Consider the following 11,428-nt stretch of genomic DNA (forward strand, 5'->3'; position numbering starts at 1 on the left):
GTTGGTTAGCGTGTTTGGGAATGAATGTTCCCCTTTTCTGGCGTTGGTCCCCACTCTAGCGTGAGGTTGGGCTCACGATGATCGTCGAAGGTAATTTCGTGAGAGCTCGGGGTGGGTGTTTCAGGATGTCCAAGCTGCATCTGATCTTGTGGTTCGGAAGTAACTGGACTTTCGTATTTGGACGTGGCAATGCATCTAACCTTGGGCTTTGTTTGCTGAGTTTCGTCTTTTTTCGTTTGGAATTACCTGGAAGATAACTCCGCAGGCAAGTTCCGATAGTGCATGAGTGAAAAAAAAGGGGGAAACGGAGTGTCCGTTTCCGCAAGATCCATCCGAGGTCTCCACTGAGCTTCAAGGATCTTTGTTTGCATTTTTCGATTTTTGTGGACCACAAATAGTAAAGTGGTACGCGATGCGGAGGTCATCCATATCCAATAGATATCCAGGCTAGGGGAATCCTTCCATCTGGCTGGCTCTAGATATGATTGTGCATATGCAATACCACTTAGTATTGCGTCTTGCTGGTTATCTCTCTCGATTCAATTGCCGAACGTTAGTTGCGGCTAAATGAAAAAAGTCAACATTAGCCAATCAGCCACGACCGGCACACTGGGGGCCATAATTAATTGGCAATAATTTGTCGAGGCGTCTGGACCAGACTATCTTGCTGCATGACACGAGGCGATATCACGCTTAGTCCCATTGACAAGTGGACTAGAACTGACGCTAAAGCTTCTTAAAGGAGCAACAATCTCCGTGAACCATCATGATGGATCCACCTTGGGGGAGGGGAACATAAGACACGGGGCCGTTGACAGGTCTATTTGTGTCGCGAGTTGCGCGACTCGTCATTCGACCAATGCAGGGTCAAACTTGTCAGCTTTCAATTTTTTTAGTTGACAGAATACGACCGGATGGTCGAGGCGGGCAAAGACGGAGATTAAGCGAATGAAGATTGAAAAGAGAAGATTGAAGATTGAAGAAAGAAGTTCGAGAGAGGGAGGGAGAGGGGGAGGGAGAAAAAGCAATTGAAAGTAAAGAGAGAATCTACAAATGCGTGGACGAATAAGGGAAAGAATGTGCAAACATTCCACTATGGAGTACAATGTCCATTCTCCTCATTCATTCTACGCCCCAACGTACCAGTTGACGTTATATGACAAGGCTTTGTCTCGGTCTCTTTCTCCGCATGTGTTATTCGATCTAAGTCATTGAATAAACTTGATCTTCGATACTTTTTTTCGGGAAGAATAATCAGCCTAATCCAATCGCCATGAGTACCACGGTTCTTCTATTAACCTCGGTCCATGACTCAGCCGTAGTGATCGCCTTGAATTATCAAGCTAATAAATACTACAGCAACATAAGATACATCATTTACTGAAGAAAAGAAGAACAGAAGAACAGAAGAAGCAAAAAGTGAGATCTAAAACCATCTTTAGTTTCACATACCACTCTGCAGATCCTCATCATGTTGGACAACCCTCCCCGCGTCTTATTCTTCGACACGTTCGGCACTGTGGTCGAGTGGCGGTCATGTGTCACAAAGGCGCTGAGCGATGCAGCTCATCATGCACTCCAAGATCCAGACAGGGATCTCCCAGCAGATGTACGCCAGCGTGCAGCTACGCTGAGCCAGTCAGATTGGCTTGCTTTCGCCGAGGAGTGGCGTTTATCTTACAAGCTCTTTACACACGGCTTTGATTCTTCTAAGGATTTTGTGTCGGTAGATCAACACCATTACCGCGCACTCCAGGACCTTCTGGAGCAACGAGGAATCCGAAAGTTGTTTAAAGACAGCGAGCTATGGGAACTCACTTTGTGCTGGCACCGGCTCACTCCTTGGCCTGATAGTGTTGCCGGACTGGACCTGCTGAACACAAAATTCATCACGTCGACACTGTCAAATGGAAATGAATCCTTACTCCAGGACTTGAAGCAGCATGGAAACCTGCCTTTTACCCGAATTGTTGGCGCGGAGAACTTCGGAGCTTACAAGCCGTCACCAAGTGTCTATCACGGCGCAGCGAAACTTCTCGACCGCGATTCAACCCAGTGCACCATGGTGGCGGCACATCTCGGTGACCTGGAAGCAGCTAGAGACTGTGGCTTCCAAACTATCTACGTTGAGCGTGAATTGGAGGAGTCTTGGTCTGCTGACCGCATTGCGCAAGCCAAAGAAGAGGGCTGGGTCGACATTTGGGTAGGGTTGGAGGACAGTGGATTTATGGAAGTTGCTCGAAAACTGGGCGTTGAGGGTAAATAGTCTGGTTTTCGTCTGAATATCGTCTGTCATGTAAATTTTCCTATCTATCATTTGTCATTCTACTTAAGTTTTGATGATTACGAGATGACGTGATACAATAAAGCCGATGGCTTTATAAGCCCCGCGACTTTACGCGGGGCTTCGACAGATATCCTAGTTTTAAAATAAAATTTTCTATTCCTTTGAAGGTTATGATTTTAGTTTAACGTGAAGCAATAGGAATCGTATTCTATAAGTCATCCAACTCCAGTACAACGTACTAGACATACTAGTATACGTTCCAAAACCTACTTTACCATCTGGTTCCATCCAGAACACTTTCTGACCATGGCCGACAAAGTGAGTTTCAGGATACAATAAAGAGATATGAGATTAACAACTAACATCGAGAAAAGTCCAAGATCTACCAGCATGCAGACTCAGATGGTCATTTCCGGCGGAAAGATGCGGCGTTTCGATCATGGGTGTCTCGGGACCCCTCGGCTGAATTCCCCGCCGAAGAAGACCGCTACGTGCTTTACATCAACTATGGCTGTCCCTGGGCCCATCGCGCCAATTTGGTCTGGACCTTGAAAGGATTACAGAAAGTCATTCAGAAGGTAGTTCTGGACCCCGAACTTGGTCCGGATGGCTGGTTCTTCTCAGGTCGATGGGGATCGGCGGAGAAAGATCCTTTATATGGGTTCAAGTTTCTCAAGGAACTGTATTTCAAAGCAGATCCGCAATATGAAGGACGCTACACTGTGCCAACCTTGTGGGACAAGAAGAAAGAGACAATCGTCAGCAACGAAAGCAGTGAGATAATCCGCATGTTCTATACCGAATTTGACGACTTTCTACCCAAGGCCTTGCGTGACATCAATCGCCCAGGTGGAGGATTCTATCCTGAGCACCTGAGAGGTGATATCGATGCTATGAATGCGTGGGTATACCCTCAGGTTAATAACGGAGTCTACAAAACCGGGTTTGCAACCAGTCAGGAATCGTATCTCGAGAATATTTACCCGCTCTTCGAGGCCTTGGATCGTCTTGAGGCACATTTGGGCCAGCCGGGGCATCAGCCATTCCTCTTCGGCGATCACATAACCGATGCTGACATCCGCTTATACACAACTATTGCACGGTTCGATGTGGCCTACTATCTGATCTTCAAATGCAACCTGAAGATGATCCGACACGATTACCCACTTCTGGACCGCTGGTATCGAAGGCTTTATTATGATGAGTCTGAGTTAACTAAAGGAGCATTCAAAGAAACAACCTTTTTTGACATTGTAAGTGGACTGCAACTTGCAAAACACACAAAATACACTTAAAGTGCTCTATGCTAACTGCCTACAGTACAAGTTTGGGTACCTTGTTTCCGTTGGAAAGAAGACTGGCAATGTTCAGTTGGTGATTCCTGCTGGACCTGTCCCGGATATCTTACCTCCCACAGAGTAAAGTGCGTTAAAAATTGTCAATCTGCTAGTGATCGGTACATGTCTTCGATGTCTTCGACTATTGGCCCCATTTTTCGTTTGTACTTACTAGTATCTAGTATACAACCCCAAGAAAAATGACAGAAAATATCCCACAACCCTGGTTCTCGTTTTTTGATGAAATAAATACTATTCCCATGACACCTTAGAATATCGTGCCCTTGGTCTGCTTGATATTCTTGATATTGATGTCCTTGATGATCATCATGAAGAAAAGGGCCAAGGTCATGATAGCAGTGCCAGCAATTAACATGCGTTTCTGTGTAGCAGCATACGCATACATGATGGCAGTCCGCGTCTCAGAACCCATAGGATAGCTCAGTTGCAGGGGAAGACTATCATAAATCTCCTGCCACTGATCAACGCTGTCGTCAGGAAGCATAGATTGAAGCATGCCGGGCAAGGTATTTGTCCAAATAGCACCAGAGATACTGCCCCCAACAGATCCCCCAATATATCCAAAAAGTCCCAACAAAGCCAAAAGAGCAGCAACATCGTTGTGGTCAGAAGCCGCCAGCAGAGCGATCTGTTGACCAATGATCATCACACCACCACCGAGGGCAATGAAGATCTGGCACATGATAATATAACCCAAGCTGTGGCCCGGACTGCGGAAATAGATCATCAACCCAACCCCGAGCATATACAGTGGCACCCCCCACATCAGCACCCATTTGAAGCGACCGGTATAGCTGATGAGGGCTCCCACAATAAACAGTTCAATGCCAGAGGTAATGTCGAAGATACTGGAAATATAACCAGAAGTGGCCACAGAGGTGTTGTAGACAACCTGCAGATAAGAGGTAAAGTAATAGTTCCAACAGTAGTAAGCGACCTGGTAGGTAAAATCCAGCAGACAAGCGCCCACAACGGTTCGATTCTTCAGCAGATGCCAAGGAACAAAAGGCTGGCGGGCACCAAATCTCTCCCAAACTCCAAAGATTATTAGGAGAACGAAACCAACGACAAGCATCGCAATGATATAGTCGGTTGCCCAAGCCTGTGTAGATGAGGAAGCGATAGTGAACGGCAATAGGAAGAGGACGAAGCCTGCACATAAAAGTACGACGCCGACGACTAATAACACTTATTATTTCAAAATGTCCACAAAAAAAAAGACTGAAAAGATGATGATGCTTACTGTCAAACTCAACTAGGTAGTGCCAAGTACTTTGGCTCCAGGTACGGCCACTTGACTGTCTCAACACAAGTCCGTTCTTCTTTGCTTGCCGTTTGCCCAGTTGCATCATGACCACCATCGGAATAGCCACAAAGGGAAGAATGATAGCCCATGCACCATATCCCCATCGCCAGTTCTTATCATGGATAGTGTCAGCAGCAGCAGGGCCACCAAATGCCGTGATAATATAGGGAGAAGAGGTAAAAGCGAAGGCGAGACCACGATTTCGTAACGAGGAAGTATCAGAGGTGACCACATCTATGCAGAAAATCATGCCAGTGAACCCGACGGAGTAGAAGATCTGAACTCAAATTTTGTCAGTTGCCGTGTATTCAACCCGAGAAAAGGGCGGGTAACACTTACATTGGCTGCAACGTATAGCTCAAAGCTGTTACAAGCTGCCATGAGAACCATTCCCAATGTTGCAATCATGAGCATAAGCACGAAACCAACGGTTCGATCCCACAGATTGAGAATCTTTGCAACAGGAAGGTAGGTTGCACCGGCCATGACACTCGATACAACGCTGATGACCGGTAACAAAGAGTGATCTTTGAAAGCACTGGAAACATAAGGATCCAGATTTGCCGACAACGAAGACTCAAATGCATTGCTAAAGTATAGAAACCACATACTGTATGTATAGCACTGCCAATCAGTATCATGTTCGTGTACGGTTTCCTAGACAGAAACACTAGAGCAAACATTTGAAGGTTGGAACTTGCCTGATATAGACCACGATCAATGAAGACTTTGACCATGACAAAGTCATGGCTTCAGCAATTCTCACTCCATCCTGCGCATTTGGATCTGGTACATCTTCGGGAGTTTCAAAGTCTTGCGACTGCTTTTCGATCTCGGGTCCCTCGACCTTTATACTGGTCTCATTTTTGGAGACATTCGTCTCTTCGGCAGTGGGCGAAAGCACCATGTCAACCACAAATTTAGAATTGAAAAAATAGTAATTTTTGTATACAAGCGTGAGGATCTTCAAAGCCCTCAAGAGAATGCAACCACAGAGGTGCACTAAGTATAGTCTTGGAAGAAAACCCAAAGTTCTTATAAGAAATTTCCCCAGCAGCAATATTGAGAGATCCATTGCCAAGGGTTGGCAAAGGCCTCAGAGCTGCATTTGGGATTCCCGAAGTTCCCACCGAGGACAGGAAAACATTGCAGATACACTCTGTGTTCAAAAGAATCGTGAGCGAAAAAAAAAATGCCGAAATTTTTTTTTACCAAAAAAAAAGAAACCTTGGCTGGGGTCCATCATCTAATCTGATCCGGATCATTCGCGTCTTAGCAAACATTGCCTCCCATCAACTCGTATTGGCAATCTCTGGGCGCGACCCATGTCTTAGATAGATGCCACCAAATCCGAAGTGCAAAAAAAATTGCCAAGGGAGACCGAAGCGCGAGGAGAGGTATAAAATGTAACCCCAGGGTCCAGATGCCGTGCTAGTGTGGCCCAAGATCTGGGCGCCTAGATAAAATTCCCCGTGGAAAGCATGGCGCCAAGCGGAGACTCAGGTCCCTGAATTTTCCGATCCCATGACGGATGATCAGATAAGTTCGACCCTGAACGTGCGGTCCACTTTGTTGCATCGCCCCCGAGTCGAGGCCGAGAGTAATGGGTACGAGCTTGAAGGTTTCGGGGGAAGTCCCTGGTTGAGCGTATGCTTCCCACCCCACCATGCCAAGAAACTCTTCGAGGAAAGTCGAATGCGTGGAATGTGGATAAGAAGTGCGGATTGTCGTGCAGATCGCCGGAGCTTAGAATTGGAGTTGGTGTAAGCTTGTACACTAGCGCGTTTTGGTTTTGCATAATACCCGGTACTAACATTGAACTGATCAGCTGTAAGGTACTGGTAATATTTCATCATGGTTTTCGGCGAAATTGGATCGTCACATCCTTGGAATGCCATAGCGAAAGATGGTTGAAATCTTTGTACTTTCATACCTTGCCCCGAGTATGGCATTTCCTAAACTATCATCTCAAACATTCAATGTTGATTTCAACCTGGATCTGGCGTTATTCAAGCCATCCGTGATCCATGATTCACATAGATAGATGCCCAGCATTTGAGTGGAGAAAGATTGGCAATCCTGTCCGGCATTTGTTTTTGTTTTTTGAAGCGTCTCTCGGCGCTGGTTATCGTCTCGGGCGTCACCGGTGTCGGCATTGAGGAAATGAACAAAGGACGATCATCATACAAGTTCGTAAAGCAGATATTCTGGGTTTATGCAGACCATAAAAAACGTCAACCCACTAGATTCACTGAAAGCCAAGAAAAAATGAAAGCAAATGTACATTATTATGGTCAAATTCCTATTACACAAGGAATCTCGAATCAAAATTTACATATTACTAGTATGGTCAAGTTGTTGATCATGGATATAAGTTTGTAGATTAGCATGATAAGAGTTATAATTTACTATCCACCCATCGTGGTGCTCTTTTCTCAGCAAAGGCTCTTACCCCTTCATGAAGATTCTTGCCCTCGTTCAACGACATTTCCCAATTCTCACTCAACAATCGACTAGCATTCTCCGCACTCCCGTCCTCCCAGCCCGCCACAATCCCCGCGCGACTGATTATCACACTATCCGGACTATTCTCGACAATACTAGTCGCATAGTCCAACGCGGCCTTCACAACCGGCCGATCTAGCACCTCGCAATCAGCCGGCCCATCCTCCGTGACTGCATTGATCAGACCCCACTCCTTCGCTTCTTCCGCAGTTATACTCTTGCCCGTCAGCGCCAGCTCCATTGCCCTTGGTCTGCCGATCGTCCGCGCCAGTCGTGGTAGCGAGCCCGCCATAGCAACGACACCCCTCTTTGCTTCGGGGAGCGCGAAGCGCGCACCCTTGGCTGCGACCACAAGGTCCAGGTTAGCAACCATTTCCATCCCTCCTCCAAATGCCAGCCCGTTCACCGCAGCAATAACGGGCTTTTTGCCATGGCGTCGGGAAAGGGCTGCAAAGCCGGAGCGTGGCATTGGCGGTTGACCCGAGTGGTCCCCGTCGGCGCGGCGAGCATTCGTTTGGTCCCATTCTTTCAAGTCCATCCCAGCACAAAAGGCCCGTCCGGCGCCTGTCACTATAGCACATCGAAGTGACGGCTCACTGTCATACCAGGCGAATAGTGATTCGAGATCGTATTGTGATGCACTGGTCATGGCGTTGAGCGCTTTGGGTCGGTTGAAGACGACTAGCATCACATGGGGAGCTGGAAAAGAGACAACCCCATGCTTTTGAGGTGGTGGTTGCCGTTTGAGGTTGACTTGGGAGCTCATGATAACTTCACAGATTGGGATTGCTGCTGGGGCTTTTCGTAATGATAAATAACCAAAATGATCGAGGAAATATGCGATGTAGATGAAGCTCCTCGCCTCGCCTGGGTATTAATATCTTTAATACCTACTAGTACTTCACATGTCTGGCCAATACCCCGACTACTCCATGTGCATTGATACTTGACTTCTTTGATACGTGGACACGGTATTACAAGCATCCATGAGTGGAAGTTATCCCGGTAAGCTCGATACAAGTGTGTGGTACCGGGAACATTTGAATACGAGAACCCTAGATGATCTGATTAAAATTATCTTTTCAAACTGAGTTTGATGACTCTTTCCCGAGACTTGCTATTCAAGCCACCCGTGGACCCAGTAGTAACTTGCTATACTTAACTGTAGGCGCAGCCGATACCTAAACATTTGAAATCTTGCATATAGCAGACTTCACTTTTTGAGCACACAATTATTACAACAAATAGGTGATCCTTTCTCCAACCATAAGAAACAATTTTCCGCCGGAGTCACTACTTTAATTGCGTTCAGATCGTCGGGTATGACGTGGAGCACACCACGTAGCTGAGTGGGACTACGCCGATCGTTTCTGTATGGATACCGGTACATCCATGAATCTGGCCCAAGAATGAGACATACAGAACTGTAACAGATGGATTCAATTATGTATTACACATCTGGGCAGTTGCCAAGCCTTCAGGGCCCTCTGCCAAGCTGGCATGTGGCTTTAGACCTGGCTATGATTATCTGCACTGCCGCTATTGGATGCGTCATTTTGGCCCTGGGAAAATATTGCCAATCCACTTTTCTTGTAGCGCGGCATTATCTGCGACTTTCCCTGGCGACATGTTTCCGAAAATATGTAATTTCTGAACTTTAACTTGGTGTCATACTTGGCAGATGGATACCAGAGCCGATTACACATGTGCGTTTTACTATGTTCCTTAGTGGCGTATAAACATTGTCATTTTCATACAAAATCAAGTCTCGCATTGCTTCTTCTACAGGCGAGGCTTGAAAGCCAGGCCAGTACCTGCAATGTGAGGGCTTCCCTGGTTGAAAGGACAAATCTGGAAGAATCGTTCACGGGTACACTTCACAAGGCTAGCCCGCTTGTGAGGCAAATCAATGATCTGATCCTGGTGCAAACCAAATGTGTAGTCATAGGTCAAGACCTTGTCATTATTAGAGAGTGGCTCCCCAATCACGTTCTCAGTACGGTGATCATCGAGGAAAACGTAATGGATCATGCTTGGCCACCACGCCATCACACGATGAGGGCCCCGGAACGCATCATTCCCTACAAGGGTATGACGGCCGCGATCGAAGTCTTGAGACGCGTAGTGTGCACCGATATTATCCTCCTTTGCCCAGAAAATCTCGTAGTAGGAGAACGGGGTGTCGTTAAAGCGCCCGAGAACGGTGAGGGTATGCGGATCTTCGTGCTGTCGGCGCAAGTAGTCGCGGTGCTGGTCCAAAGTGCCAGTCTCTTTCCAGCCCTTCGCGACACGAGGGTCATTCTGCCAAGTATGAAAGAGACCCAGGTGCTCGGGACTCTGGTAGTCCAACGCGACCAGCGAGAAATGTTCATCAAGGAAGGGGATGTAGCGACTGTAGACAACGGAGCCGGGAGTGGGCTTGGGGTGGCGGCGAGGATGGCGACGGTGCGTGGTTTCCGTAGAGGTCATGGTGAAGTCAAGGTGAGGAACTGATTTGGCAGAGTTCCAGGTTGGGAGCCAGATGGGCTGAGAGCCCAGAGGAGACGCACATCCTTGCCAAAAGGCGTTGCGCAAGACGAGGAGCTCATTTGGAGTAGACTGCCACTTTTGAACGGCATTGTTGACGGGAAGTGGATGAGCAATGGCCACCATTGAGAGTTGGAGTGATTGTGCTAAATCCGTTGCATTGTGGCCTTGCAGTTGTAGACGGAAAGTCTCTATCTCTTCGTGCACTGTAAATACGGCATAAAGGAACAGCCAGACTTGGCCGACCGTTGGCGCAGAGCTGCCCTCCCAGCTCAAGAGAGACAATGGACTGCGCTGCGCTCGCGCCCAGGCAGTGTTATCTGAGGATGAGACAGCATCATCTGGGTTGATATTGCGCGGTGTCTCAAAGTAAAGCTTGTTGTTGTCTAAAGCTTGAGGGAATGGGTGAGATTCTTCTTCTTTGGCCTTGTGCAACTGAAGAAGTGGTTTCCCACCGCGAAGCTTGTTGGATGGCTTCAGATAGTAGGTAGTCAAGTATGGATGAGGCAGTCGGATCTTGATAGGCTCCATTTTGTGCGAATGCTGATGTAAATTCAAGGTACTCAAGCAAATCAAAAAGCTAAGTCAATGGCAGACAAGGAGCAGTAGAAAAGGCAAGATTGATCTTGCAGGGACATGAAGAGGACGATCATAAGTGCACAGCCCCAGTCAAGCATTGCTACTCCGTCGAAAGTACTGTCCTAACTTGAATTTGCATCAACTTCCCGAGAGCTACGTGGGGCAACTCGATCCGATTTCGCAGGCTTGTGTGCTGCAGACTCATTCTCTTGGCCCTGTGTCCTATTTGACAGTATCCAGGTACGCCTCGTTTGGTACATCATTCTGTTTTCTACTTATTGACTGATACAATCTACAAGTACAGCACGAAGTCAAAAATACCTCGGATACAATGCCTACTTGGGTAGATTGTGTGGAGCCTCGTGGGAAGACGGCTTGTATCAGATCAAAATACTCCGTAATGTGGTTCCCACGAGGAAGATTATTCAGCGGAAAATTGAGGGTCCCTGGTAGAATGCCAAGCCTGTTTTCCCATACTAGTGCCCGCCGATCATTGTCGTGATGCTATCGTGCATGTTTGCAAACCTTGCCTGCTGGCCTAGATGGCCTAGATACTTTACGCCAAACGAAAGGAGACAAATCTAATAAGTAGAAATTATTCTGTACTCATTACTCCTACTAGATATAGTTGCTTTAAGATTTCATGTCGTACAGCACCTAGATGATTCTTTCTAGAAAACAGGGTGGAGCCTCTGCGCCTAAGCCACGGCACATGAAATAAGCCTTGGTACCCGCTCGAGCGGCGCGGGTATTGAGGTATTATATTTAAAATACCGGTATTTAAATGAATACGTGAATTGATGGGTGCCGTGTTTCATTACAATGCAAGTTGAAAGAATATTTCCACAATAAGATTTGTATTATTAA

General features: G+C 47.0%; 5 protein-coding genes across 5 annotated transcripts; 2 read left to right on the plus strand and 3 right to left on the minus strand.

The window, feature by feature from the left end:
• Window positions 1–1,471: 1,471 nt before the first annotated feature.
• N7466_002509 (haloacid dehalogenase, type II) lies at window positions 1,472–2,266 on the plus strand (the record flags this gene model as incomplete). Its single annotated transcript, XM_057161907.1, has 1 exon — window positions 1,472–2,266. The coding sequence occupies one exon, from the start codon at window positions 1,472–1,474 to the stop codon at window positions 2,264–2,266; it is 795 nt and encodes a 264-aa protein (XP_057025192.1).
• Window positions 2,267–2,593: 327 nt separating this feature from the next.
• On the plus strand, window positions 2,594–3,709 carry N7466_002510 (uncharacterized protein; the record flags this gene model as incomplete). The annotated part of the gene is made up of 3 exons (XM_057161908.1): window positions 2,594–2,605; window positions 2,662–3,540; window positions 3,608–3,709. 3 exons carry the CDS (start codon window positions 2,594–2,596, stop codon window positions 3,707–3,709), a joined length of 993 nt encoding a protein of 330 aa, XP_057025193.1.
• Window positions 3,710–3,892: 183 nt separating this feature from the next.
• On the minus strand, window positions 3,893–5,858 carry N7466_002511 (siderophore iron transporter mirB; the record flags this gene model as incomplete). The annotated part of the gene is made up of 4 exons (XM_057161909.1): window positions 3,893–4,824; window positions 4,889–5,228; window positions 5,291–5,608; window positions 5,718–5,858. The coding sequence occupies 4 exons, from the start codon at window positions 5,856–5,858 to the stop codon at window positions 3,893–3,895; spliced, it is 1,731 nt and encodes a 576-aa protein (XP_057025194.1).
• Window positions 5,859–7,349: 1,491 nt separating this feature from the next.
• N7466_002512 (enoyl-CoA hydratase/isomerase family protein) lies at window positions 7,350–8,222 on the minus strand (the record flags this gene model as incomplete). Its single annotated transcript, XM_057161910.1, has 1 exon — window positions 7,350–8,222. The coding sequence occupies one exon, from the start codon at window positions 8,220–8,222 to the stop codon at window positions 7,350–7,352; it is 873 nt and encodes a 290-aa protein (XP_057025195.1).
• Window positions 8,223–9,238: 1,016 nt separating this feature from the next.
• N7466_002513 (GNAT family N-acetyltransferase) lies at window positions 9,239–10,513 on the minus strand (the record flags this gene model as incomplete). The annotated part of the gene is made up of 1 exon (XM_057161911.1): window positions 9,239–10,513. One exon carries the CDS (start codon window positions 10,511–10,513, stop codon window positions 9,239–9,241), a length of 1,275 nt encoding a protein of 424 aa, XP_057025196.1.
• Between the last annotated feature and the right edge of the window lie 915 nt (window positions 10,514–11,428).

The sequence above is a fragment of the Penicillium verhagenii genome (assembly GCF_028828195.1).
Source record: "Penicillium verhagenii strain IBT 33310 chromosome Unknown utg000003l_segment0_segment0, whole genome shotgun sequence".
Taxonomy (NCBI): Eukaryota; Fungi; Ascomycota; class Eurotiomycetes; order Eurotiales; family Aspergillaceae; genus Penicillium; species Penicillium verhagenii.